The sequence below is a fragment of the Aquarana catesbeiana genome, linkage group LG04 (assembly GCF_042186555.1).
Source record: "Aquarana catesbeiana isolate 2022-GZ linkage group LG04, ASM4218655v1, whole genome shotgun sequence".
Classification (NCBI taxonomy): domain Eukaryota; kingdom Metazoa; phylum Chordata; class Amphibia; order Anura; family Ranidae; genus Aquarana; species Aquarana catesbeiana.
Genome location: NC_133327.1, coordinates 33,728,606 through 33,753,077, shown reverse-complemented (window position 1 = coordinate 33,753,077; position 24,472 = coordinate 33,728,606). Strand labels below are relative to the sequence as shown.

The following is a 24,472-nucleotide window of genomic DNA, read 5'->3' as shown; positions in this document are numbered from 1 at the left end:
TTTTGGCCACACTTCTCTTCTGGGTCTCAGTAGTGCACTTAACTTTGCTCTCCTGTGACTCAGAATCAGTCAACAGGAGGCTAAAGCACGTTGTTGGCTGATGTTCCCCAGCCACTCCAGGCTCTGAAAGAATCCCAACCACTGGGTGAGACTTCCTGTCTCCAACATGGGAGCTATCCCCAAACTGAGAGCCCTGAGATATCCTCAGGCTTGAGTATGTACTCACACTGGCTGCAGGCATTCGGTAAGATCCAGACACAGGATTGAAGGTTCCTTCCCACCCAAGACCCTTTGGAACCTTCAAGCTCCAGAACCCAATCCAGGTTTACAGGTACCAGAGAACAATAAGAACACAGCTTTCTGTGCTCAGAAACAAGCCTTAATGCAAACCCTTTGTCATTTTCCCCTACATTTTTAGTGTCAGTGTCTTGCACTCTCACAATATATGTTGGAGATCAAGGCTCACTCATATTCTGGAAAAAAACTATACATGGATATTGTTAAGCACTGATTGACAGGATTGTGGTTGGTGTATATGTGTCACCCTACATTTCGCACATAGACATGAGGTGCTCCAGGGTTGATGACTGATGTCGGTAAAACAATCTTTTTTGTTTTCTCAATCGAATAAATCCTGTCTGGGTTCTGGAGGCCGGAGGCTTTGTGTCACATACCTAAAGGGAGACTGAAATGACGAGGTCGGCCTCTCTTGTATCTCCAGCCCATGTCCCGCAGAGAGTGAAACAGAAAGAGCCGAAGGACAGGAGGCACATGAGTGCCTGCAGATGGCAACCCGGAAACCTGTAGCAGGAAGTCACAGCTGATTGCAGGACTGTAGTTGTAGAGCAGGAAGCCGCAACTGGTTGCTGAACTGTGACTGCAGAGCAGGAAGTCGCAGCTGGTCGCTGAACTGTAGTTGAAGACACTCGGGTAGTTGTGCTGAGCCGAGCAGGGCACCAGAGCAAGGTCACAGGAATAGCCGGGTTCATCAACAGGCGAGCAGCAGGGTACCGGAATATCAGGCAGATACAGGTCAGATGGGAAGCCGGGTTCATCAACAGGCGAGCAGCAGGGTACCGGAACATCAGGCAGATACAGGTCAGATGGGAAGCCGGGTTCATCAACAGGCGGGCAGCAGGGTACCGGAACATCAGGCAGAGACAGGTCAGATGGGAAGCCAAGTTCGTCAACAGGCGGGCAGCAGGTTACCGGAACATCAGGCAGAGACAGGTCAGATGGGAGGCCGGGTTCGTCAACAGGCGGGTAGCAGGGTACCAGAACATCAGGCAGAGACAGGTCAGATGGGAGGCCGGGTTCGTCAACAGGCGGGCAGCAGGGTACCGGAACATCAGGCAGAGACAGGTCAGATGGGAGGCCGGGTTCGTCAACAGGCGGGCAGCAGGGTACCGGAACATCAGGCAGAGACAGGTCAGATGGGAGGCCGGGTTCGTCAACAGGCGGGTAGCAGGGTACCAGAACATCAGGCAGAGACAGGTCAGATGGGAGGCCGGGTTCGTCAACAGGCGGGCAGCAGGGTACCGGAACATCAGGCAGAGACAGGTCAGATGGGAGGCCGGGTTCGTCAACAGGCGGGCAGCAGGGTACCAGAACATCAGGCAGAGACAGGTCAGATGGGAAGCTGGGTTCGTCAACAGACGGGCAGCAGGGTACCAGAACATCGGGCAGAGACAGGTCAGATGGGAAGCCGGGTTCGTCAACAGACGGGCAGCAGAGTACCAGAACATCGGGCAGAGACGGGTCAGATGGGAAGCCGGGATCAGGAACCAGAGATCAGATATAGCAGAGTTCAGAGCAAGGTCAACAGGAGCCAAGGTCAGCAACGGAAATCACACAGACAAACGCAGGTTTCAGGATAACAGGAACACACCTGAAGACCAGTCAGCACAGATCAGTTGCTGGGGCCCCCTTTAAGTAGGCCATCTGGTACCAACTGGCGCTAGGTGCGCGCTCTTGGGTGTGTACGCCTTGCGACGCGCATGCGCAAAAGCGCGCACAGTCATTTGTAGTCGCCCGTACGTGCACCAGGCAATTTCCACTGGTTTGCCTACACTCTGTAAAGCTTTGGATGGGATAAAGCTTCTTTTCCTAGGTCCACATCTTATCTGATTGCCATACCTCATTATTAGTCTCAGCTGTCCACAGGCCTTTATATACTGTATGAGCTGACTGATGCTCAGGGTTCTCTAATGCCGCGTACACACAGTCAGACTTTTCGGCTACAAAAGTCCGACAGCTCGTCCGACAGACTTTCGATGGACATTTGGCGGACTTTTGGCGGACTTGCGGCAGACTTTCTAATGAACGGACTTGCCTACATACGATCACACAAAAGTCCGACGGATTCGTACGTGATGACATACACCGGACTAAAATAAGGAAGTTGATAACCAGTAGCCAATAGCTGCCCTAGCGTTGTTTTTTGTCTGTCGGACTAGCATACAGACGAGCGGATTTCTGGGTCCGGCGTAGTTACGACGTAAAGATTTGAAGCATGTTTCAAATCTAAAGTCCGTCAGATTTGCGACTGGAAAAGTCCGCTGAAGGTCCAGTGAAGCCCACACACGATCGGATTGTCTGCCGGCTTTAGTCCGTCGGCGTCCGTCGGACTTTTGTAGACGAAAAGTCCGACCGTGTGTACGCGGCATTACTCCTGCTGCTGGGTGAAAAGGCTGACTTCTGACAGAACACTAAAAAGGTAAAAGTGCTGCCTGTTTGTTTTGGGGAACCCATTAGTGGACACCCTGCTAGTTAGACCTGAGTTTAGTTAGTTGCTCAGATAAGAAAATGTTTACATTTGTTTTATTAAGGCTATGGACTTGCTAGGCAAATCCTTCCTACATTGAAACTTTGTTTGTTCGCTGCTCTGCTGAACAAAATGCAGGACAAACCTCCTTGGACTATTTCTGGGTGTCCTCGTCTCATGCATGGTTTACCGCTGCTAATACTAGTTGAGCCTGTCCCTTTTACAATACATATATACATTACCAAAAGTATTGGGACACCTACCTTCACAAGAACATGAACTTTAATAGCATCTCAGTCTCAGTCCGTAGGGTTCAATATGGATTTGGCCCACCCTTTGGAGCTATAACAGCTTCAACTTATCTGGGAAGGTTGTCCACAAGGTTTAGGAATGTGTCTATGGGAATGTTTGACCATTCTTCCAGAAGCGCATTTGTGAGGTCAGGCACTGATGTTGGACGAGAATTCTTGGCTTGCAGTCTCCGCTCTAATTCATCCCAAAGGTGTTCTATCAAGTTGAGGTCAGGACTCTGTGCAGGCCAGTTAAGTTCCTCCACCCAAACTCGCTCATCCGTGTCTTTATGGACCTTGCTTTGTACACTGGTCCAAATCATTTGATTGAGGGGGGGGCTATGGTTTGGGGTTGTTTTTCAGGGGTTGGGTTTGGTCCCTTAGTTCCAGTAAAGGGAACTCTTAAGGCGCCAGCATACCAAGACATTTTGGACAATTTCATGCTCCCAACTTTGGGGGAACAGTTTGGGGATGGACCCTTCCTGTTCCAACATGACTGCGCACCAGTGCACAAACATGGTCCATAAAGACATGGTTGAGCGAGTTTGGGGTGGAGGAACTTGACTGGCCTGCACCTCAACCCGATAGAACACCTTTGGAATGAATTAGAGCGGAGCCTTCCCAGAAGAGTTGAAGCTATTAAAGCTGCAATGGGTGGGCCAATTCAGTATTGAACACTACGGACTAAGACTGGGATGCCAATAAAGTTCACGTGCGTGTAAAGGCAGGTGTTACAATACTTTTGGTAATATAGTGTGTGTGTGTGTATATGTATGTATTTGTGTGTGCGTATATATATATATATTAAAAAAAAAATCTTGTTGTGGGGCAGCACAGTGGCTTACCGGCTAGCACTTCTGCCTTGCAGCATTGGGGTCCTTGGTTTGAATGCTGTCCACGCCTCTATCTGCACAGAGTTTGCATAATTGCCCTGTGCCTCTGTGGGTTTCCTTCGGGTACTTTGGTTTGCCCCCACACTCCAGAGACATGCTGGTAGATTAACTGACCCTTGTATGTGTGTGCTCTCAAGGACTATAAGCTCCTTGGGGGCAGGGACTGATGTGAATGTACAGTATGTACAGATTCCCTAATTGCACTCTCTATTTTGGATGTGATCTTCCAAGCAATACAAAGGCTTATAAATTCCCAACGCTTTCCAACACCAGGGCATGGCTGACATGTACAGCCAGCTATACAAGTAAATGGCTGTACACGGCTGTAGTCACGTAAACAACGCATGTGCGTACAATGTATTTTCTGAATGTGAAACCTTTGTGGTTTACACAACTACAGACACATACAGTCATTTACGTGTATAGCAGGCTGCACATGTCAGCTGCAGCTTCCTGGGATGGGAAAGCAACAGGAATTATATGCGAAGCATAAATGACTATGACTAAGCCCCGGAAATGGGGTGAAATGCGTCAGTAGGCTTGGCTAGGGAGGAGCCAAGGATAAGGCCATTTTCCACCTTTATTATGGGAGTGTGGTGTCCCAACATTAAATCAAAGCATAGAAAATAGGTGCAAACATCTGTATGCATGAGGTTTAGGACCTCGTTCAGACACGAAGCAGCCCTTGCTGACCTGAAAAGTGATCCCCGGTGGATTGCTTTTCACAGGCAGCTTCTGCAATATGTTGCCTCCTCACTTGTTTACATGTGCGGTGCTCTCTGAGGAGCAATCTTCGTTTGCATCCTGACCGATTCAAGGGAAGAGGACCACTCTGCATTCACCCCGCAACTGCATGCCTTGCATGTGACTGAGGTGCCCTAGTGTGGGGGTTTGGGTGTCAAAGCAGGTGATACTATTCTCCCCTCACCTGCTTTGACCCCCTGATCCGTGCACCAGGGCGCCACAAACGTGTGTAATGCACGCAGTTGCGAGGTGCATGCAGAGTGGCCCTCTTTACTTGAATCGGTCACGTTCAGAGGGAGCTGCGGCTGCCTCAAGCTTGGGGGGGGATATAATTATTGTTGCAGCCGTGAATTAAAGCATCATGGCCGTGGCATGTGTACACTCCCAGCTGCTGCCTCTGCAGCTACAGTAAAGGGGGTAGCGATTGGGGATTGTAAAAGTATGCCTCAACTGTGGGGTTTTACCACCCCCCAAAACCACATGTACACTAGCCTCTGACATCCGAACCACTGCACTGCAATCACGTACATTGCATGCAGATGCAGGGTGGTTGCGGCGCAGCAGGGCGGTTGCGGTGCAGCAGGGAGGTTGCTTCATAGCAGGGCGGTTGCGGTGCAGCAGGGAGGTTGCTTCACAGCAGGGTGGTTGTGGCACAGCAGGGAGGTTGCTTCACAGCCAGGTGGTTGCGGCGCAGCAGGGCGGTTGCTTCACAGCAGTGCGATTGCCGCGCAGCAGGGCGGTTGCTTCACAGCCAGGCGGTTGCGGCGCAGCAGGGCGGTTGCTTCACAGCAGGACGGTTGCGGCGCAGCAGGGCGGTTGCTTCAAAGGAGTGCGGCTGTGGCACAGCAGGGTGGTTGCTTCACAGCAGGGTGGTTGCGGTGCAGCAGGGCAGTTGCTTCACAGCAGGGCAGTTGCGGCGCAGTAGGGAGGTTGCTTCACAGCAGGGCGGTTGCGGCGAAGCAGGGCAGTTGCGGTGCAGCAGGGGGGTTGCGGCGCAGCAGGGGGGTTGCGGCGCAGCAGGGCGGTTGCTTCACAGCAGGGCGGTTGTGGCGCAGCAGGGAGGTTGCTTCACAGTCAGGTGGTTGCAGCGCAGCAGGGCGGTTGCTTCACAGCAGTGCGATTGCGGCGCAGCAGGGCGGTTGCTTCACAGCCAGGCGGTTGCGGCGCAGCAGGGTGGTTGCTTCACAGCAGGGCAGTTGCGGCGCAGCAGGGCAGTTGCTTCACAGCAGTGCAGCTGCGGCACAGCAGGGCGGTTGCTTCACAGCAGGGTGGTTGCGGTGCAGCAGGGCAGTTGCTTCACAGCAGGGCGGTTGCTCTTGAAAGGCTTATGTTCAGCAACAATACTACCTGCAGAATGCGACACGGGGGATTCACTTTTGCTGAACTATTGTGGCCACGGCATAAAAACAGCCCTGAGTACCTGCATGTCCTTAGGGCGTAGGTGGGTTTTTACCTCCACTGGGCCGCCTGCCTTTAATGTGTGTTTTTTTTATCCTCTTTAAACCTGAAAGTTTCATTTTTTTTGCGATTTCTAAATTTACAAAAAAAATATTACTATCAAAAGACATCTTTTGCGTAATCCCCTTGAGGAAAACAATGAAATTGGAGTGCAGGGGCCCTTTAATCTCACCTAGAAGGAAAGATGAGAATAACACGGAATCGCCAAGCAGCAAATCCCCCGTGTATCGCATCGAAGGATGCAGAACGCCCTCAGTTACTGTTGCCATGGAGACCGCATCCCTGGAAAGACACTTGTTGTATTGGCTGCTATGCCTTTAGGAGGGTGGAGGCGGAGGAGTTTAATCATGATTGACGAGCGGCTCATTACCCAGAATCCATTGAGGGGGGGTTAATGAAGAACTAGATTGTCAGACAAAAGATCTTTCCTTTTTCTTTTTAATTCCTGGTGAAATTTTGTATCTTTTTAATCTGACTCCTACCCTGACCTTCCCGGCTGCTTTGTAGGTCAGGACGGGATTATCTCAGATTCCAGCAATCTCCGCTGCCAAGTTCTTCAATAATTTAGATGGCGGTACAGGATGGGATGATTGGAGATTCGCCAGATCTCAGGATGGATCTGATCCGGGAGCGTACATGGAGACGTTCGACCTCTCGACGTTCACTCCAAACTTGACCCGTACCGCCGCCTCGCAATCTGCTTTTTTCAAACTCACACGTAGCTGCGACTCGAGCCAAAGAGTTTGTACAATCTGTTGGAGGAGGAGAAGGGGGAATGCGTCCCAAATATGCAAAATAGCCCATTGCAATCTGTGCCTGACAATACCACACATGTACAGATGTCCCCGGGGACCAGGAAAATACTGAGCTTAGGGGAACATTCAAAAAAAAATTGCAATAATGAGCAATTTTTGTTTTACAGTTATTTTACAGATGTGTATAGCGGGAGGAAAAGGTGCAAAGGAAAGATATTGTTCGCTGAAATCTTGTTTCAGGTACAGCATGTGGTCAGCCAAGACATTGAGACAGATCAACAGAGATTGGCGGTTGTTGAGGAATGTGAATTGTCACATAACCTCTTATTTTGGCACATCAAATGTCTAATGTCAAATTAACTATTCGTCTACCAAGCTACCTTTATAAACGGCATGGTAGAGAAATGGTTAAGTCAAGCTCCATAGGCATGTGCACAGGGTGTGCCGGGAGTGCCAGGGCACACCCTAATCACCCCATGCGCATTAGCATTATTGCTCTGTGCGGTGCCAGGAAATGGTTAAGTCAAGCTCCATAGGCGTGTGCACAGGGTGTTCCGGGAGTGCCAGGGCACACCCTAATCACCCCATGCGCATTAGCATTATTGCTCTGTGCGGTGCCAGGAAGACCTCCGTCCTACCGGCTCTGTCACTGTGCCAGTAGGTAGATCAATGTGCCAGGGTCACATACTGTATATGTAGACACACACACATGTGTGTTTGAGCCTTAGGGTTCACACCCTAATGCAATAGGCTGTGCACACCTATGTCAAGCTCACAATTGCTGCTGCAGCCGTGAGCTTGTAATGGTTTTAACCAGTTCCCACCCGGCCTACAGCAAAATGGCCGCTGGGTGGGACTTATCCGGGTGGACATCATATGACTTTCTCCCAGATCAAACCCTGGAGTTGTGGAGTGGAGTGATCTGTCACCGGGTGTGTCCATTAGACACAGCCAATGACTGCTCAGTGTACCAGCCCGCTGTGACCAATCACGTGACAATTGTAAACAATGGATGGCTTCCTTTCATGCCATCCATTGTATACAATTGTGTTGCTAGCTGTGATTGGTCACAGTGATCACATCGTACAGACAGTGATTAGTCACAGTGATCACATCGTACAGACAGTGATTAGTCACAGCGATCACATCGTACAGACAGTGATTAGTCACAGCGATCACATCGTACAGACAGTGATTAGTCACAGCGATCACATCGTACAGACAGTGATTAGTCACAGCGATCACATCGTACAGACAGTGATTAGTCACAGCGATCACATCGTACAGACAGTGATTAGTCACAGCGATCACATCGTACAGACAGGGCCAATCACAGCCCATCTGCATAGCTCCCAACTGTCCCTCATTTCGAGGGACTGTCCCTGATTTGAAACAAAGTCCCTCTGCCCCTCTTTCCTCCTCATTTATCCCTCATTTTGGTCTGACCTTTACACACTTGCCAGCCACTTTAATAGGTACACCTTGCTAGTAGCGGGTTGGACCCCCTTTTTGCCTTCATTGTGGCATTGTGGCATAGTTACAACAAGGTGTTGGAAACATTCCTCAGAGATTTTGGTCCATATTGACATGATAGCATCACGCAGTTTCTGCAGATTTGCCAGCTGCACATCCATGATGCAATTCTCCCGTTCCACCACATCCCAAAGGAGCTCTATTGGATGAGATCTGGTGACTGTGGAGGCCATTGGAGTACAGTGACCTCATTGTCATGTTCAGGAAACCAGAAGTGAGATGATTTGAGCTTTGTGACATGGTACATGATCCTGCTGGAAGGAGCCATCGGTATAAAGGAATAGTAGTGGTAAACAAAGAAGCATTCGGGTGCTTAACTAATAATATTTTTTGTATAATTCTCCTTTAAGGGGGCGTGGCGGGGGGTGTCCTATGCCTACTTACTTTTGCTAATAGGTGTCCCTCGTTTCCATCTCAAAAAGTTGGGAGGTATGCATCTGTACCATGTGATTAGGTGTGGCCAGGGGCGTTGCTAGGTCTACAAAAAATCTGGGGCTAGGGCCCATAGTATCATAGTAGTCATAGTCATAGTCATAGGCTTGGGCGGGCATACACATGTATATATACGTGTGTGTGTATATATCCCCAGAGAGCCCCCCACTTACATCAGGGTCCCCAGAGAGCCCCCCCTTACATCCGGGTCCCCAGAGAGACCCCCCCTTACATCAGGGTCCCCAGAGAGCCTCCTCCTTACATCAGAGTCTCCAGAGAGCCTCCCCCTTGCATCAGGGTCCCCAGAGAGCCCCCCACTTACATCAGGGTTTCCAGAGGGTCCCCAGAGTGCCTCTCCCTTAAAATCAGGGTCCCCAGAGAGCCCCCCACTTACATCAGGGTCCCCAGAGAGCCTCCCCTCCCCTTGGGGACCCCTGCAGAGGCTCGGGGCTATGGGCCCCAGATTCGGGGCTATAGCCCCAAAAGCCACCCCCTAGCAACGCCACTGGTTGTGGCCAATCACAGCCAATTACATCAAAACATACTGAATGAATCACTTTCATTCAGTAAAAATGGTTGCTTATACCAGTGAAAGTCACATATAAACAATGGTATAAACAATCATAATGTATTAAAAAAAAAATCCTGATCACTTCCCCGGAGTAGTGTTGGTATGGTCACAGTGTGTTAAAAACAAATCTTAAAAAAAAAAAAAAGAAAAAAAATGTAAAAAAAGATATTATTATTATTTTTCTTTTTTTTTTTTTTACATACTATCAACCAGTCAGTGGCCCTGATCACCGCCATATGATAAAGCTGTACTGCACTGGTGACAATATGTAAAAAAGAAAGTGAACATTTTTTTTTTTTCTTATTTCTGTAGTTTCCAAAACAACTCTCTGTGCCTCTTCCTAAATACCTTGGACTGTCTACTTTCAAAATAGGGTAATTTGGGGGTATTTACTGTCCTGGTGTTTTTCCCGTCAGTACATTGGGATTGATGAATTTTCAGATTTACAGTATAGATACCATAGTTTGTGGACTCTATAACTTTCCTACAGACTAAATAATATACACTGATTTGGGTTCTTTTCAACCAAACAAATGTATTAAAATTCATTTTGGCCTAAATTTCTGAAGAATGATTATTTATTCGCAAAATAACTCTCTGGTGTAAAGGGGGACTCTGCTGTAGGGGGGTTTCTGCTCACCAAACATCTCACTTACATCAGAGTTCCCAGCTTTCCCTCTTAAATTAGGGCTCCCGAAGCCCCCCTTCCATCAGAGTCCACAGGGCACCCCTTACATCTGACTCTCCCTTACCTTAGTACACTCACTCGCTTGGAGGCAGGAGAGAGAAGGGAGGGAGTGGGGAGACGTCAGTCACAGACATTGGATGGTGAGCTCACTCACCCGAGGATAGAGGCTCAGGCATTGACACCTTTCATCCACGATGTATCAGCCAGTTGCTGAGCTTCAAGCTTCCAGCCCACACATCCCTTTCCTGAGGCACAGAACGCCGGGGATCAGAGTGTGGGTGGGCAGACAGAGGGATAGGGGCGGGAGGAGGAGGAGCAGATCAAGCTCTCTCTCCTGTCCGTGTAGGGGGCCCATGTGCACACCTATGCACTCAGCGGTTGCGGTACTTGGTTACTTGGGGAACCACAATTCATTCTGAATATGGTGTCCAGGTTTCAGGTGGTCTGAAACTCGGACACAGGATTCAAAACCAAGACTGTCTGGGTGAATTCCGGACGGGTGGCAAACCTACATCAGCCACACTTGCACTTGGTTTCTGGGCCCCAGCCAGGGCCGTCTTTAAGGTAGGGCAAAAGGGGCAGCTGCCCTGGGCCCTGTCATTGTTGTGGGGCCCAAAGCAGCTGCCTCATACTTGCCAAGTATCCCAGTTTAAATTCCCTTGTCCCGTGCTGTGTCCTGATATCTCTGTGTGAAGTGCTGCTACTAATGCTGCCCAGCTCTGCCCTATTGTTCTGTGCAGATGACCCACCTACAGACCCTGTGCTTACATGTACATAACCGGCATTCATATGTAAATAGCTGCATCCAGCAGCATAGATGTGTACATAAAGGCGGCATTCATATGTATATCATGCCCCCTGCAGTGAGGAGATGATGTGCTGTAACCTCTAGCAACCAATCAGTGAGCACTATTACTGTACAGTAATCTCTAACAACCAGTCATGCAGAAATCATGTGCTGTAACATCTAGCAACTAATCAGTGAGTCGTAATGTGTGCTGTAACCTCTAGCAACCAGTCAGTAAGTGGTAATGATACACTGTAACCTCTGGCAACCAATCGCAATCGCTGCCTGATCTGATACAGTAAATTGATTTTAAGTCTAGCTGCTATTTATTGTATGTCTCAGAGCAGGTGGAGAGTGAAATTGCATGGGGGGGGGCCCAAGAAAACATTTGCCCAGGGCCCAATCAATATTAAAGATGGCCCTGGCTCCAGGGAGCCCGGGGCCGTGGTAAACAGCATCCATGGTGAAAGCAGGAGGAACTCGGAGAGGCATCTGTTCCCCGATCCCCCTAAGACTAATGACCCCGGAAGCGACGTGTATTACATCACTTCCGGGGTCACATCTTTCATTCTTCAGTCCAGGATGCAGCTGTTCCAGCTTGATGTGCCTAAATAGCTGCATTGGAGGGCAGGGGACATTCGTTCATTTGTGACCGAAGTGGCAAGAAAATTTGAAGGAGCAGGACAGAAACTTTTTCTTGAACGAACACATTTTTAACAGTGTATGTGATTTTAATTTCGGAAAGTCTATAAGTTCCAAAATTGAATGGAAAAAAGAAACTTTCTAATGACATTTGTCAAGACATCGAATGTACTGAGAATTTTTGTACGAATGTTCATTTGAAAATCTTCTAGCGTGTAGCCGGCTTTAGCGTGATGTCTGGGGGACATGTGACCTCTCACCATGGAGATGCGCGGTAGAGAAATCCTAATTTCCTGGCTCCTAGCAATGAATCAGCACGGCATTAGCACAGCGCAGCACTTATTTGTATTTGGCACACCAATGGTCTTTGTCCTATAAAAAGAAGACATTGTTCCTTGCTGATCTGGATGGCTTTTAGTGGATCTCAGATTCTGGGGATGGAAAGAAGCCGTCTTGGAGTGCGGAATAGTTACAGCTATAAATACAAATATCTGAACATTGGTGGCCGGCAAAGAGAGCAATCCAGACACTTAGCTGAACAAGAGATAGGACGGCTACACTACAGATATCAGTGGTGGGAGAGCGTGGGGGAGCCGTGATAGAAAGTCACTGACCGCATTTGTTGGCTGCCGTTTGACAGTGATGTCATTCTGTCAGATTGTCTTTTTAAAGTGGACCTATACCAGATATGTTTTTTTTATGTATGCTAAGTAATGTGTAAGAGGTCTATTCATTCCACTAACACCAACAATGGGGCACTATTCCTCCCACTGATCCCAATGCAATTCCTTCCAACGACACCAATGATGGGGCACTATTCCTCCTGCGGACACCAATGATGAGGCACTATTCTTCCTACTGATACCAATGATGGGGCACTATTCCTCCCACTGACACCAATAATGGGGCACTATGCCTCCTACCGCCATCAGTGATGAGGCGCTATTCCCCCCACCAACACCAATGATGTGGAAAGATGTGCCGCTATTCCTCCCACCGAAACCAATGATGGGGCACTATTCCTCCAACTGACACAAATGATGGGACATTATTCCTCCCACCGACACCAACGACGGGGCACAATTCCTCCCACCGACACCGACGGGGCACAATTCCTCCCACCGACACAAACGACGGGGCACAATTCCTCCCACCGACACAAACGACGGGGCACAATTCCTCCCACCGACACCAATGACGGGGCACAATTCCTCCCACCGACACCAATGACGGGGCACAATTCCTCCCACCGACACCAATGACGGGGCACAATTCCTCCCACCGACACCAATGACGGGGCACAATTCCTCCCACCGATACCGACGGGGCACAATTCCTCCCACCGACACAAACGACGGGGCACAATTCCTCCCACCGACACCAACAACGGGGCACAATTCCTCCCACCGACACCAATAACGGGCACTATTCCTCCCGCTGACACCAATGATGGGGCACTATTCTTCCTACTGACAGCAACAATGGGGCACTATTTCTCCCACTGACACCAAAAATGGGGTACTATTCCTCCCACTGACACCAATGATGGGACCCTATTCCCTCCACCGACACCAATGATGTGGAATGATGTGGCACTATTCCTCCCGCCGACACCAATGATGGGGCACTATTGCTCATACTGACACCTATGATAGGGCATTATTCCTTTCACTGGCACCAACGATGGGGCGCAATTCCTCCCACCGACACCAATGATGGGGTGCTATTCCTCCCACTGACATCAATGATGGGGCACTATTCCTTTCACTGATACCAATAATGGGGCACTATTCCTTCCACTGACACCAATGATGGGGTGCTATTCCTCCCACTGATACCAAATATGGGGCACTATTCCTCCCACTGATACCAATGATGGGGCGCATATCCTCTCACCGACACCAATGATGAGGCACTATTCCTCCCATGGACACCAATGATGGGGCACTATTCCTCCCACGGACACCAATGATAAGGCACTATTCCTCCTATTGACACTATCCACTATCAGCCATAACGCCAGTATTTTCTTTTTTCAGCCAATGGCTGACTTTCTCATGACAGCAGTCCGAACGGCTCATTAGCTGCTGGATCGCTTTCAGAAGCGACAGGAGGGGACGCATCCTCTCCTCCCACCGCTCGCTGCTAATTCTCAGGCTTACTGTTTTTTACCAGCGCTCCAGAGAAACAATCCGATGGTGCAGCCGGCTGGTCACAGAGGCAGACAGAGACCAGATCACCTCTAATCGCCTCTACGGCCTTGGAGGGTCGGAGCGACATCATGACATCACTTCCAGTCTAGTAAGTAAGTAAACAATGGATTTTTAAATTTATTTTTAAAGCAAAAGATCAATTTTCGTTTTCTCAATCTTTTGCTTTTAAGCCTTAGGCATACTGGACACTATAAAAACACCAGTAGCGTTATCTGTAGAAAGCTGTAGAATTCGTTTTTCAGCTTTTTTTGTGTTTTTTTTTTAGCTGCTTTTTTTTTAGCAAAACTATACTCTCACAGAGGCTTATGGCTCAAAAACGCTGATAAATGCAGAATAGCCGCGTTTTTTCAGCGGTTTTCAGCATTGTTAAGCTTTTATGAGAGTTGGAGCGGTTTTACAGCTGAAAAACTCCACTTAACTGCTTTTTTTCCAGGCAGAAAACGCCCCTGCCAAAAAATGCTAATAACAGCCTATGTGTGCATGGACACATAGGATAACATGCTGGGGAGTTTACTGGCTGTAGAAAAAAACACCTGAAGCCAAACACAGCAGCTGTAAAAATGTCCAGTGTGCATGAGGCCTTAATGTAAAGAAGAGATTTGAGGTCTTTTTGACCCCAGACCTCTCCATAAAAAGGACCTGTTATCCTCAATTCTAATACAAGGGATGTTTACATTCCTTGTAATCAGAATAAAAGTGATCAATAAAAATAAAAAAAATAAAGGGACAGTGTAAAAATAAATAAGAAAAAAAACTTTTAAGCCCCCCTTCCCTCTGAGCTCGCGCACAGAAGTGAACACATACATAAGTCGCGCCCGCATATGTAAACGGTGTTCACACCACACATGTGAGGTATCGCCATGAACGTTAGAGCGAGAGCAATAATTCTAGCACTAGACCTCCTCTGTAACTCTAAACAGGTAACCTGTAAATAGCATTGCCTATGGAAATTTTTAAGTACCGTATTTTGTCGTCATTCCACGAGTGTGCACAATTTTAAAATTGTGACAGGTTAGGTATCTATTTATTTGGCGTAACATCATCTTTCATATTTTACAAAAAAATTGGGATATATATATTGTGTTTTGGTTTTTTTAATTCATTATAGTGTATTTTTTCCCCAAAAAAATGTGTTTGAAAAACCTCTGCGCAAATACCGTGTGACATAAAAAATTGCAACACTTGCCATTTTATTCCCTAGGGGTTCTGCTAAAAAAATATATATATAATATAATGTTTGGGGGTTAGCCAGCTAGATCCTGAGGAAATTCTTTACTGGTGTGTGCATGAGGCCTTTTACTGACCTTCATTTTTAAAAGACTGTTTTAAAAAACGTTCTTAGATAAATTATTTTATGAGACCGTGTTGACGCATAAGGCAAGCTTCCACTGGCACACGTACAAACCAGTCCTTTATTAGCCCCATTCAGTGATCCTTGAAAAGGGGTCACTGTTGGAGTTCCCAAAAGACATAAAACACCAGTAGTTGTGCCGTTTCGGTTCCCCTGGAGTGCCATCAACACAACACCCAATTGGCTTTGAATCAGTGGCATGATTTGCCATGTGGCGGGCTGATGATGCCATGGGCGGCACAGTGGTGTAGTGGTTAGCACTTTCACCTAAGCAGTAAGAAGGGTTCCTGGTTTGAATCCCAACCACGACACTACCTGCCTGGAGTTTGCATGTTCTCCCTGTGACTGTGTGGGTTTCCTCCGGGTACTCCGGTTTCCTCCCACACTCCAAAGACATGCTGGTAGGTTAATTGGATCCTGTCTAAATTGTCCCTAGTATGTATGAATGTGAGTTAGGGACCTTAGATTGTAAGCTCCTTGAGGGTAGGGACTGATGTGAATGTACATGTAAAGCGCTGCGTAAATTGACGGTGCTATATAAGTAAATAAAATAAATAAATTAAGCTTGATAACAACCAATGCATGATGCTGATCCAGTGCAGGTGGCATTAAGGGCCATCCCCAGCATTCAGGAGAGGACAGAAGCCCATCTCTATCAGATCTGCTCCATCTAATCAAAGTGCTTTGATGAGAAGAGGGGGGCTCTGATGTGATGAGGGTACTCTGATGTTATAGTAGGCTCTTGTGTATATGGAGACCTCTGAGGTGAAAGGGGATATCTGACATGGAGAGGGGACTCTCTGTTTTGAAGAGGTGGCACTGATGTAATGAGGAGACCTCTGATGTGAAGGGGGGGGTGCTTCTTATGTGATAGGAAGACTTTGTTGTGATGGGCACTTCTGATGTTACAGGAGATCCTTTGATATGAAAGGGGGCTTCTGATGTGATGAGGAGACTGAAGTGATGGGGAGACTCTAATGTGATAGGGGTGCTTCTTATGTGATAGGAAGACTTTGTTGTGATGGGGACTTCTGATGTTATAGGAGATCCTTTGATATGAAAGGGGGCTTCTGATGTGATGAGGAGACTGAAGAGATGGGGAGACTCTAATGTGATAGGGGTGCTTCTTATGTGATAGGAAGACTTTGTTTTGATGGGGACTTCTGATGTTATAGGAGATCCTTTGATATGAAAGGGGGCTTCTGATGTGATGAGGAGACTGATGTGATGGGGAGACTCTAATGTGATAGGGGTACCTCTGATGTGATGGGGGACCTCTGATGTGATGGGGGGATCTCTGATGTAATAGGTGATCTCTGATATGATAGGGGGGTCAGCTGATGTGATTTGGAAGACCTTGATGTGATGGGAGGACCTCTGATGTGTTGGGATCCTCTGATGTGATGGAAGAACCTCTCATATGAAAGGGGGCTTCTGATGTGATGATGAGACTGTGATGTGATGGGGGGACCTCTGATGTGATGGGGGGACCTCTGATGTGATGGGGGGACCTCTGATGTGATGGGAGGACCTCTGATGTGATGGGGGAACCTCTGATGTAATGGTGGGACCTCTGATGTGATGGGGACCTCTAATGTTATGGAAGAACCTCTGATATGAAGGGGGGCTTCTGATGTGATGGAAGAACCTCTGATATGAAAGGGGGCTTCTGATGTGATAGGGGAAACTCTGATGTGATATGGAAACCTCTGATGTGATGGGAGGACATCTGATGTGATGGGGGAACCTCTGATGTGATGGTGGGACCTCTGATGTGATGGGGGGATCTCTTATGTGATAGGGGGACCTCTGATAGGATGAGGGATGTCCAATGTGATGGGGGCTCTCTGATGTGATAGGGGAACCTCTGATGTGATGGGACCACTTTTATGTTATGGGAGAACCTTTGATATGAAGGGGGGCTTCTGATGTGATGGAAGAACCTCTCATATGAAAAGGGGCTTTTGATGTGATGACGAGACTGTGATGTAATGGGGGGACCTCTGATGTGATGGGGAAACTCTGATGTAATGGGGAGACTCTGATGTGATGGGAGGACTTCTGATGTGATGGGAGGACTTCTGATGTGATAGATGGATCTCTGATGTAATGGGGGGATCTTTGAGTGATAGATGGATCTCTGATGTAATGGGGGGATCTTTGAGGTGATGGGCAGATCTCTAATGTGATGGGTGGATCTTTAATGTGATGGAGGATCTGATATGATGGGGGAACTCTGATGTGATAGGAAGACCTCTGATGTGATAGGAAGACCTCTGATATGATAGGAAGACCTCTGATGTGATAGGAAGACTTCTGATGTGATGGGAAGACCTCTGATGTGATGGGAGTACCTCTGGTGTGATGGGAGGACCTCTGATGTGATAGGAGGACATAAGTAACTTTTATTTATGTTGTTTTACATTTTAATGTGGGATTTCTTGAGATTTTGCAAACTTTTAAAGGAAGCTGCAACTGAAAAAAAGTAGAAAAACACTGAGACTTAGACCATCACCATCATCACCCATATTTGAAATCTCATCTTTGGGTAGTCTAGCTGTATATACAAAAAGCTTTAGAGGTTTCACAATGCACATACGTCTTGCTGTTGTGTTTGTTATGTGAAGGAGCAGAGACATTCTCATGAGAAAAATCACACACAGCACCAGGAGTGAGGACAATCATCTTCTATTAATAGGATAGAAATAAGACCGTTCTGTATTTAGTGGAATGCTTGCTTTAATAACAGCTCTTTATAACCTCCATCACACAGTCACTAAGCATTATATACAGATTTACCCAACATGAAAAGACTTGTCTCATTCAGACACATATACAGAAAAGTGCCCAGACAATGACAGGAGTGAAGAGTTTGAACGTTGCATCGAACCACTTTGTATTCATTAAACCTCATTGCCAGCTCATTTTGGCCATTTCAGGCTCAGATAAGATACGGAAAGTATACTGCATAGGGAGTACTGTATATTGTGCATAGAAAATGTTTTTGTTTTTTCCCATGATGCTTAATATATTTACTTATGTCCAGATCCAAGATCTAGAACTCCAAGAAAACCTTTGAGCAAGTTACTGAACTGCTGTTTTGTAGAAGAATGAATTTTGCTAAGTTGGTTTGTGAAGATAAGAAGAAAGAGAGAGGTCTTACCACAATGGTTATCATCCCTGCTACAAGTCTGTCCCACAGCTCCAACTAAAAGGAACATGCTCCATCTCAGGTCACTAAATAGACTTTACACAATCACTATTGTTATTCCAGATATCTCCATGCGGTTAAATGGGTTGTAAGGGTAAAATCTAAATACACTCTTAGGAAGGTCAACGTTGGAATTTACATATTGCAGCCTGATTTTTGCTGTGATCACACAGCTCTCCACACTTGTCAATCACTGGCCTCATATCCTGCTAGCCTTGCTGCCGCAGTGATATGGAGCAAACACAAGAACAAATGGGGCTCTGGATTCGGTTTTTCTAAGGGTCACTAAAATAGTCACTGAGCTCACTGGCTCCGGTTCGGCAGCACTCCACAAGACGAGACCACCTCCGGAGAAAGGGAAAGGACCAGGAGTTGAGAATCCACACACATACCATCCAATTTCACCAAACAAACGTCTAAGAGTCTAAGGTAATTTGTTGATAAAATTGATTCATGGCAGAATAGAACCAATGCGTTTTGGGTGTCAAAAACACTCCGCCTTCATCAGGGCTTAAGAATTCTGACTGTGCTTAACCACTTCACACCCGGCTAATGTACATATATGGCCGGGCGGGTGCTCTCTAGTTCCGGGAGGATGTCCAAAGACGTTCTGCAGCTCATGCACCTCGTGCACGCCCTCCTGTGACCGCTGTGTCTGGGGATACTCCATATTCCCATCGCACATGTTCCTGAAGAGTGCTCTAGAGTTTTGGGTGCTGTAGCAACCACCAGCTGGAGACTGGATCAGAAAGCCTCAATGAAGATATTTGCCAGCACACCACAGATCACCAAGTTGAGTCGAAGTGTTTTTTTATTGAAGCATGATCACATCACAATAAAGACAGTGCAACCTTTCAGAGCCACGCAGGACCCCTTCGTCAGGTATGTGATGCGATCATGCTTCAATAAAAACCGCTTGGACTCAACTTGATGATCCGTGGTGTGCTGGCAAATATCTTAATTGTCACTGTGTCTGGTGGACACAGCGTGTCACGGTGCTCGATACCAGGCTACTGAGCTTGGCACAGGTACCATCTGATCGCTGTGACCAATCACATGATAACAAGTAAACACAATTGTCATGAATGGCTTTCATTCATGTCACTTACCATTGTGATCTCTGTGAACAGTCACAGTGAACACATGGTACAGGGCCACTCACAGCAGCCCTGTACCACATGATAGCTGCAGTCAATCACAGCAATCACAATAGTAAATTTGTGACAGTTAAAGATTGATTTTTACAGTGATCATCACTTTACAAGCAATCACAATGTAAAAAAAAATCCAGATCACCTTTTCAGAGTAGTACAGTGTCACTATTGTGCTGACAGTATGTAAAAAATTTTTTAAAAAATTGTAAAAAAAAAAAAAATGATATATACAGTATATATATATATACCAGTCAGTGTCCCTAATCACTGCCACCCCCTCAGTGTACTCAAGTAAGCAGATACTAACTAAAACTGTGATTTACTGCTTGGAAAGTTTAGGGAGGGCAGTGTTGGTAAATGCAGCAAAATTCTTAAGCCCTGATAAAGACATAGGGGGTTATTTACTAAAAGCAAATCCACTTTGCACTACAAGTGCAAACTACAAGTGCAAAGTGCACTTGAAATTGCACTGAAAGTGCACTTGGAAGTGCAGTTGCTGTAGATCCGAGGGGGACATGCAAGGAAAATAAAAAACAGCATTTTAGCTTGCACGTGATTGGATGATAAAATCAGCAGAGCTTCCCCTCATTTCAGATCTACCCCTCAGATTTACAAGCGACTGAACTTCCGAGTGCACTTTCAGTGCAATTTCAAGTGCACTTTGCACTTGTAGTTTGCACTTGTAGTGCAAAGTGGATTTGCCTTTAGTAAATAACCCCCTATGCCTTTATCAGGGCTTAAGAATTCTGCTGCATTTACCAACACTACCCTCCTTAAACTTTCCTTCCTCCTTTAAAATTTGCCTTTCGTAAATACCCCCCATAGTGTGTTTGGCTCCCAAAAACGCATTGGCTCTATTCTGCTATCGGTTTGATCAATTAATTACCTTGGACATGTGTTTGGTGTTCTCATTGCAATTATTTAGGGAGAGAGAAGGGGAAGCTACAGAAAAGCTGTTCTAGGATTTTTTTTTGATTTGCGTTTATCTCTTCTTTAGTGCACTTTAGCAAAATGCATTAAAAAATCCATTAGTGAAACCCATTAAATCTTTCTGTTTCTGCCAGGGCTCCTGTTTGCTTCCTGTTCACTCCTGGCATTACACTGACACTGACAGTCTCAGATAGGATCACAAATTAAAATGATATTCCCCCTATAATGATAGTTTTAATGAAAGACTGTGCTTTGCCCATGAAGGCAAATTCCCCACTCTACCCCAGCAACACAAACTTTTCAGTTGCGCTGTTCATCCACCAGGAGCAAATATAACATCCGATATAAATATGTGTTGTAGTGACAGGCCCAGTGCTGTCACATGGGTTTGGGTAGTCTTCAGATCAGTGTAATCTTGGACTAAAGCAGCACAGAGCCCTTGCTTACAGCAGCTTAACAGAGTGGTGGGGGTGCAAAGAAATGGGTAGGGGGGCATTAAAGCGATTCTGTTATGTTTGTTATGTTTAAAAATCCAGGTGAATGGCCCTGCAATAGAAGTTCTTTTAATAATTACCTCTTGATTGGTCAGTGTCTCCTACCTTCTCTCTGTCCCAGTGCCACAGCCTCTGTAAAACTCTTTGGCATTCAATACTTCCGGGATTCTTGTCCTTGTGCCGTGGTTCCATCCCCTAACTTAGCCATTCTCAACCAGGGTTACCTGGAAACTCAGAGTTCCTCCAGAGGTTGCTAAGGGTTCCTTGAGATGTGGAAGATTGACCTTTCATTTGATGGTGCCTGCAAAGATGCAAGACCATTGCCACTTGGCAAAACCAGTAGAATGACTCAAATTATTATTTTAGTTGTGACACTTTGACCACCACTGCAGGAGTTACATTCTTTCATTTGGCAACTTATGTAAGTGGCATTTTTGCCTTTGGCCAGCAATGCATTGTTTTTGGCAAGGGTTCCCCAAGACCTTAAAATAATTGTTGGCGTTCCTCTGGGGTAAAAAGGTTGAGAAAGGCCGCTCTGACTCCTATGTCACTACAGCCTAAGCAGTGACATAGGGAAAGATGGATGGGGCCACGGTGCATGGGGCGGACACAGGCATCTGACATTTCAAAAAGTGTCTAATACCAAAGTCTTTATAAACCAAAAATAAATATCAAACCACTGCTAAATGGACTATCACAGAGAATCCAACATAAACACCAAATTTTCTTTATCAATAATATAATATATCAAAGAAATAAATGGCTCCACGCCATGCCTAATCCTGAGAGTTGAATAAGCACAGAATTCTTGTAGGAAATGTGTCAACCATCTGTACTTGTCATTGTCCTGTGTGTGTCACTTTTGGGATAGTGCAATAAACAAACTCAGGACTAGGCATGGTGTGCAGTCATTTCTTTCTTTGATATCAGCTCCATGGAAGCGACCTGGGGCTAGCACCCATGTCTGGAGCCAAATCAGCCTAATCATCTCACCTGGAGTAGCGTCTCTCTTGTCTCCTTGCCAATAATGTAATATAATTTGGTAATTTAGTGTTTATATTAGATTTTCTGTAGTAGTTCATTTAGCGGTGACTTTACACTTTTTGTTTTTAGTTAATATAGTTTTCAGTCAGTTAAGACAGCATGTAGGCAGGTGCAGTCTGTGTTCCCCACTGTAGGTGGCGCTCAACCGAAGCGGCAATGCAGAAGGGGAAGGTCGTTTTTTGCGGTCACAGGGAGACGGCTGTTCAATTTGACACTAGCACTCCATGTGACATTAGCAGCCATCTTGGGTCAGGTAGTGTCTATTTAAGACTCTGGCTCCCGGGTTTGATGCGCTTTATGCGAGTGTAAGGACAGGTTCCTCCCCGTCTGACAGGGACAATGCTTAGAGGTAGAGAAAGGTTACAGAGGAGTAGGGACAGTGCAGGGACTATGTATACCTTGCTTCAGGAAGCCTCCCCTTTGGGTGTGGACCAGCCAGGCCGCATTCTGCTCATCACTGCAGAAGCTATTGGCATCTCTCAAGCCTACAGACCACTCTTACAGTTTGTATGTGGCTCTGGACAGACATATCTACCCACCGAGCCTAGTTTACCTTTCTACAATATACTGCTCTTGCCTATCTTGGATTCCATATGTTTACTGCATGCCACACCACATTGTACCTTGCTCACAACCGGAGTATTAAATAATAAAAAAAAGTGGGAGGTTTGTAGGCCCTTCCAGATATTCTTGACTGTGCCAAAGAGTTTTACGGAGGCTCTAGCTCTGGGATGGAGGGACGTTAGGAGACACAGGCAGCTGGGGACGTGGTTATAAAAGCTCTATCATTGTAGGACCTTTCATTTGGATTTTTGCTCTGCATGGGCAAAGCACAGGTATGCTTCAGGTATTGACATAAGGAGTATCTACGCTAGTTTGTAGCGTTTTTTTTTTTTTGTATGCTTTTAATGGTTATTTGTATGTACATTAGGATTGGAAACAGAGATGGACAGCTGGCTTCTCCAACAATTGTACAACTACAAGCATCAACCTTGGAAGGCTCAACGCAGTACTGCCTGTAATTCTCACAACAGCTAGCCAGCCACAAGTTGGCCAAGTCAGCAAGGTTTGTGACTGCATAGAACGACTCAACATTATTGCACAACATGTTATTTCCATTTCCATGAGCCCACAAAATACAATTTGTGGTGTGTCTGTAGCACGCTGATGATTTGGGAAGAGAGATCCATACATCCCCACAACTTTCTGCTTTTGTATAGTGGTTATGCCAGAAAATTTACATAAAAAGAAACTTCACTTTCAAGTAGTAAAAGAAAATAAAAGTTGTTTTCAGCTTTAAATGTGCATACAGCTCTTATATTCCATGCCATATTGAAGACCAATCTATAGATTTAATGTTGTATGCCACGTGGATGTTGGCGTTCTCTGTCCCTTCATAAAAAGTGCATCCTCTGCCTATTTGCTGAGATCTGGTATATCCAAGTCCTTAGTAGTTAAATATCCCGTATGATCCTTCATTTTTGTTAAAGTTATTCTTCACTTTTCAACCAATGAGAGATGATTACCTCTCAAAAGTCTCTATCCTGCCTCACTTTCCACCCTTCCAGTTGTGTCTGGACCACATCAGAAGAAGCAAGCCAAAACACCCATCTAACAACAGATTCAGGTACCACCTTTAGATCTCATTAGTGATTCATGTCAAAGGATTGATGGCATCCAACTTTCCATGAACAGTCTACTAACATTACTCTCCCATGTAACACAGATATTATCTTGTGACCTTGTTGTACTCCCTTTTTTAGAAGTGGTGTATGATGAAGCTGGGAAGCCTTTGGGTTAAGGCACTGGCGTTTGAAGCATAAGCTTTGAAGTCTTAGAAATTCAAGCCAGGATTAAATTGTGCCTCATATGCTGAAATACAGTGTTGAAGAAGTGAGCAGAACCCCCCCCCCCCAGTCCTCGTGGGATATATAGACATCGCTGAGCTTCTAAAAAAAACTTGGCTGCTGGATTTACGAAGACAGCACATGCTGAACCTTCTGCCAGCTGGAGCAATAGACAGAAAACACCTAGATCACTTTCAGGTAAGTAGCCAATTCTCAGCTTCCAAACAGATTTGTCTAGAAACAAACTTTTAGGTCCACCAGGATCTACTTCCCAAGCACCTGTAGTGAGCCAAGAGGTGCTGAAGATCGACAGCATGGACTTTCCACAGGAGTAATAAATAAATAAATATGTAAATTCCATAAATACAAAGTCTTGACTTCTTTTACGGCTGAGGTCTCATCTCCAGGCAGATCGAAGCTGAGCAACGATAGTGGTGGGAACCCCGCTATCTGCTCCTCATCAGTTGGAAGCAAAGCCTGGCTTTAGGGGTTAATGTGCATGGGTAGATAGATCTAGGGTGGTTAGTGTCACTCATGGGTAGGGGAAAGCTGACGCCTTTGGCTGCTTGAAGACAAAGAGATGTGAGTGGTTGAAGATGGAAGAGCCTTGGGCTGCTGACACCTGGGAACACAAAAACATGGTTGTTATCAGTGGTAGCATCAGAATACCA

At 46.4% G+C, this 24,472-nt stretch overlaps 1 protein-coding gene and 1 long non-coding RNA gene across 3 annotated transcripts in view; one reads left to right on the top strand and one right to left on the bottom strand.

Moving 5' to 3' along the window:
- The first annotated feature begins 902 nt into the window (after positions 1 to 902).
- Positions 903 to 23,295, top strand: LOC141139142 (uncharacterized). Its single transcript, XR_012243723.1, has 4 exons — positions 903 to 1,032; positions 13,733 to 13,862; positions 18,168 to 18,354; positions 22,886 to 23,295. It is a non-coding gene; the product is annotated as an uncharacterized lncRNA (long non-coding RNA).
- Positions 20,283 to 24,472, bottom strand: part of KIF3C (kinesin family member 3C) — a 129,068-nt gene continuing 124,878 nt past the window's right edge. For both annotated transcript variants that reach the window (XM_073624980.1, XM_073624981.1), the window contains exon 8: positions 20,283 to 24,423. In XM_073624980.1, the coding sequence (XP_073481081.1) occupies positions 24,330 to 24,423 (94 nt within the window). In that variant the 3' untranslated portion in view covers positions 20,283 to 24,329. The remainder of the gene's footprint in view (positions 24,424 to 24,472) is intronic.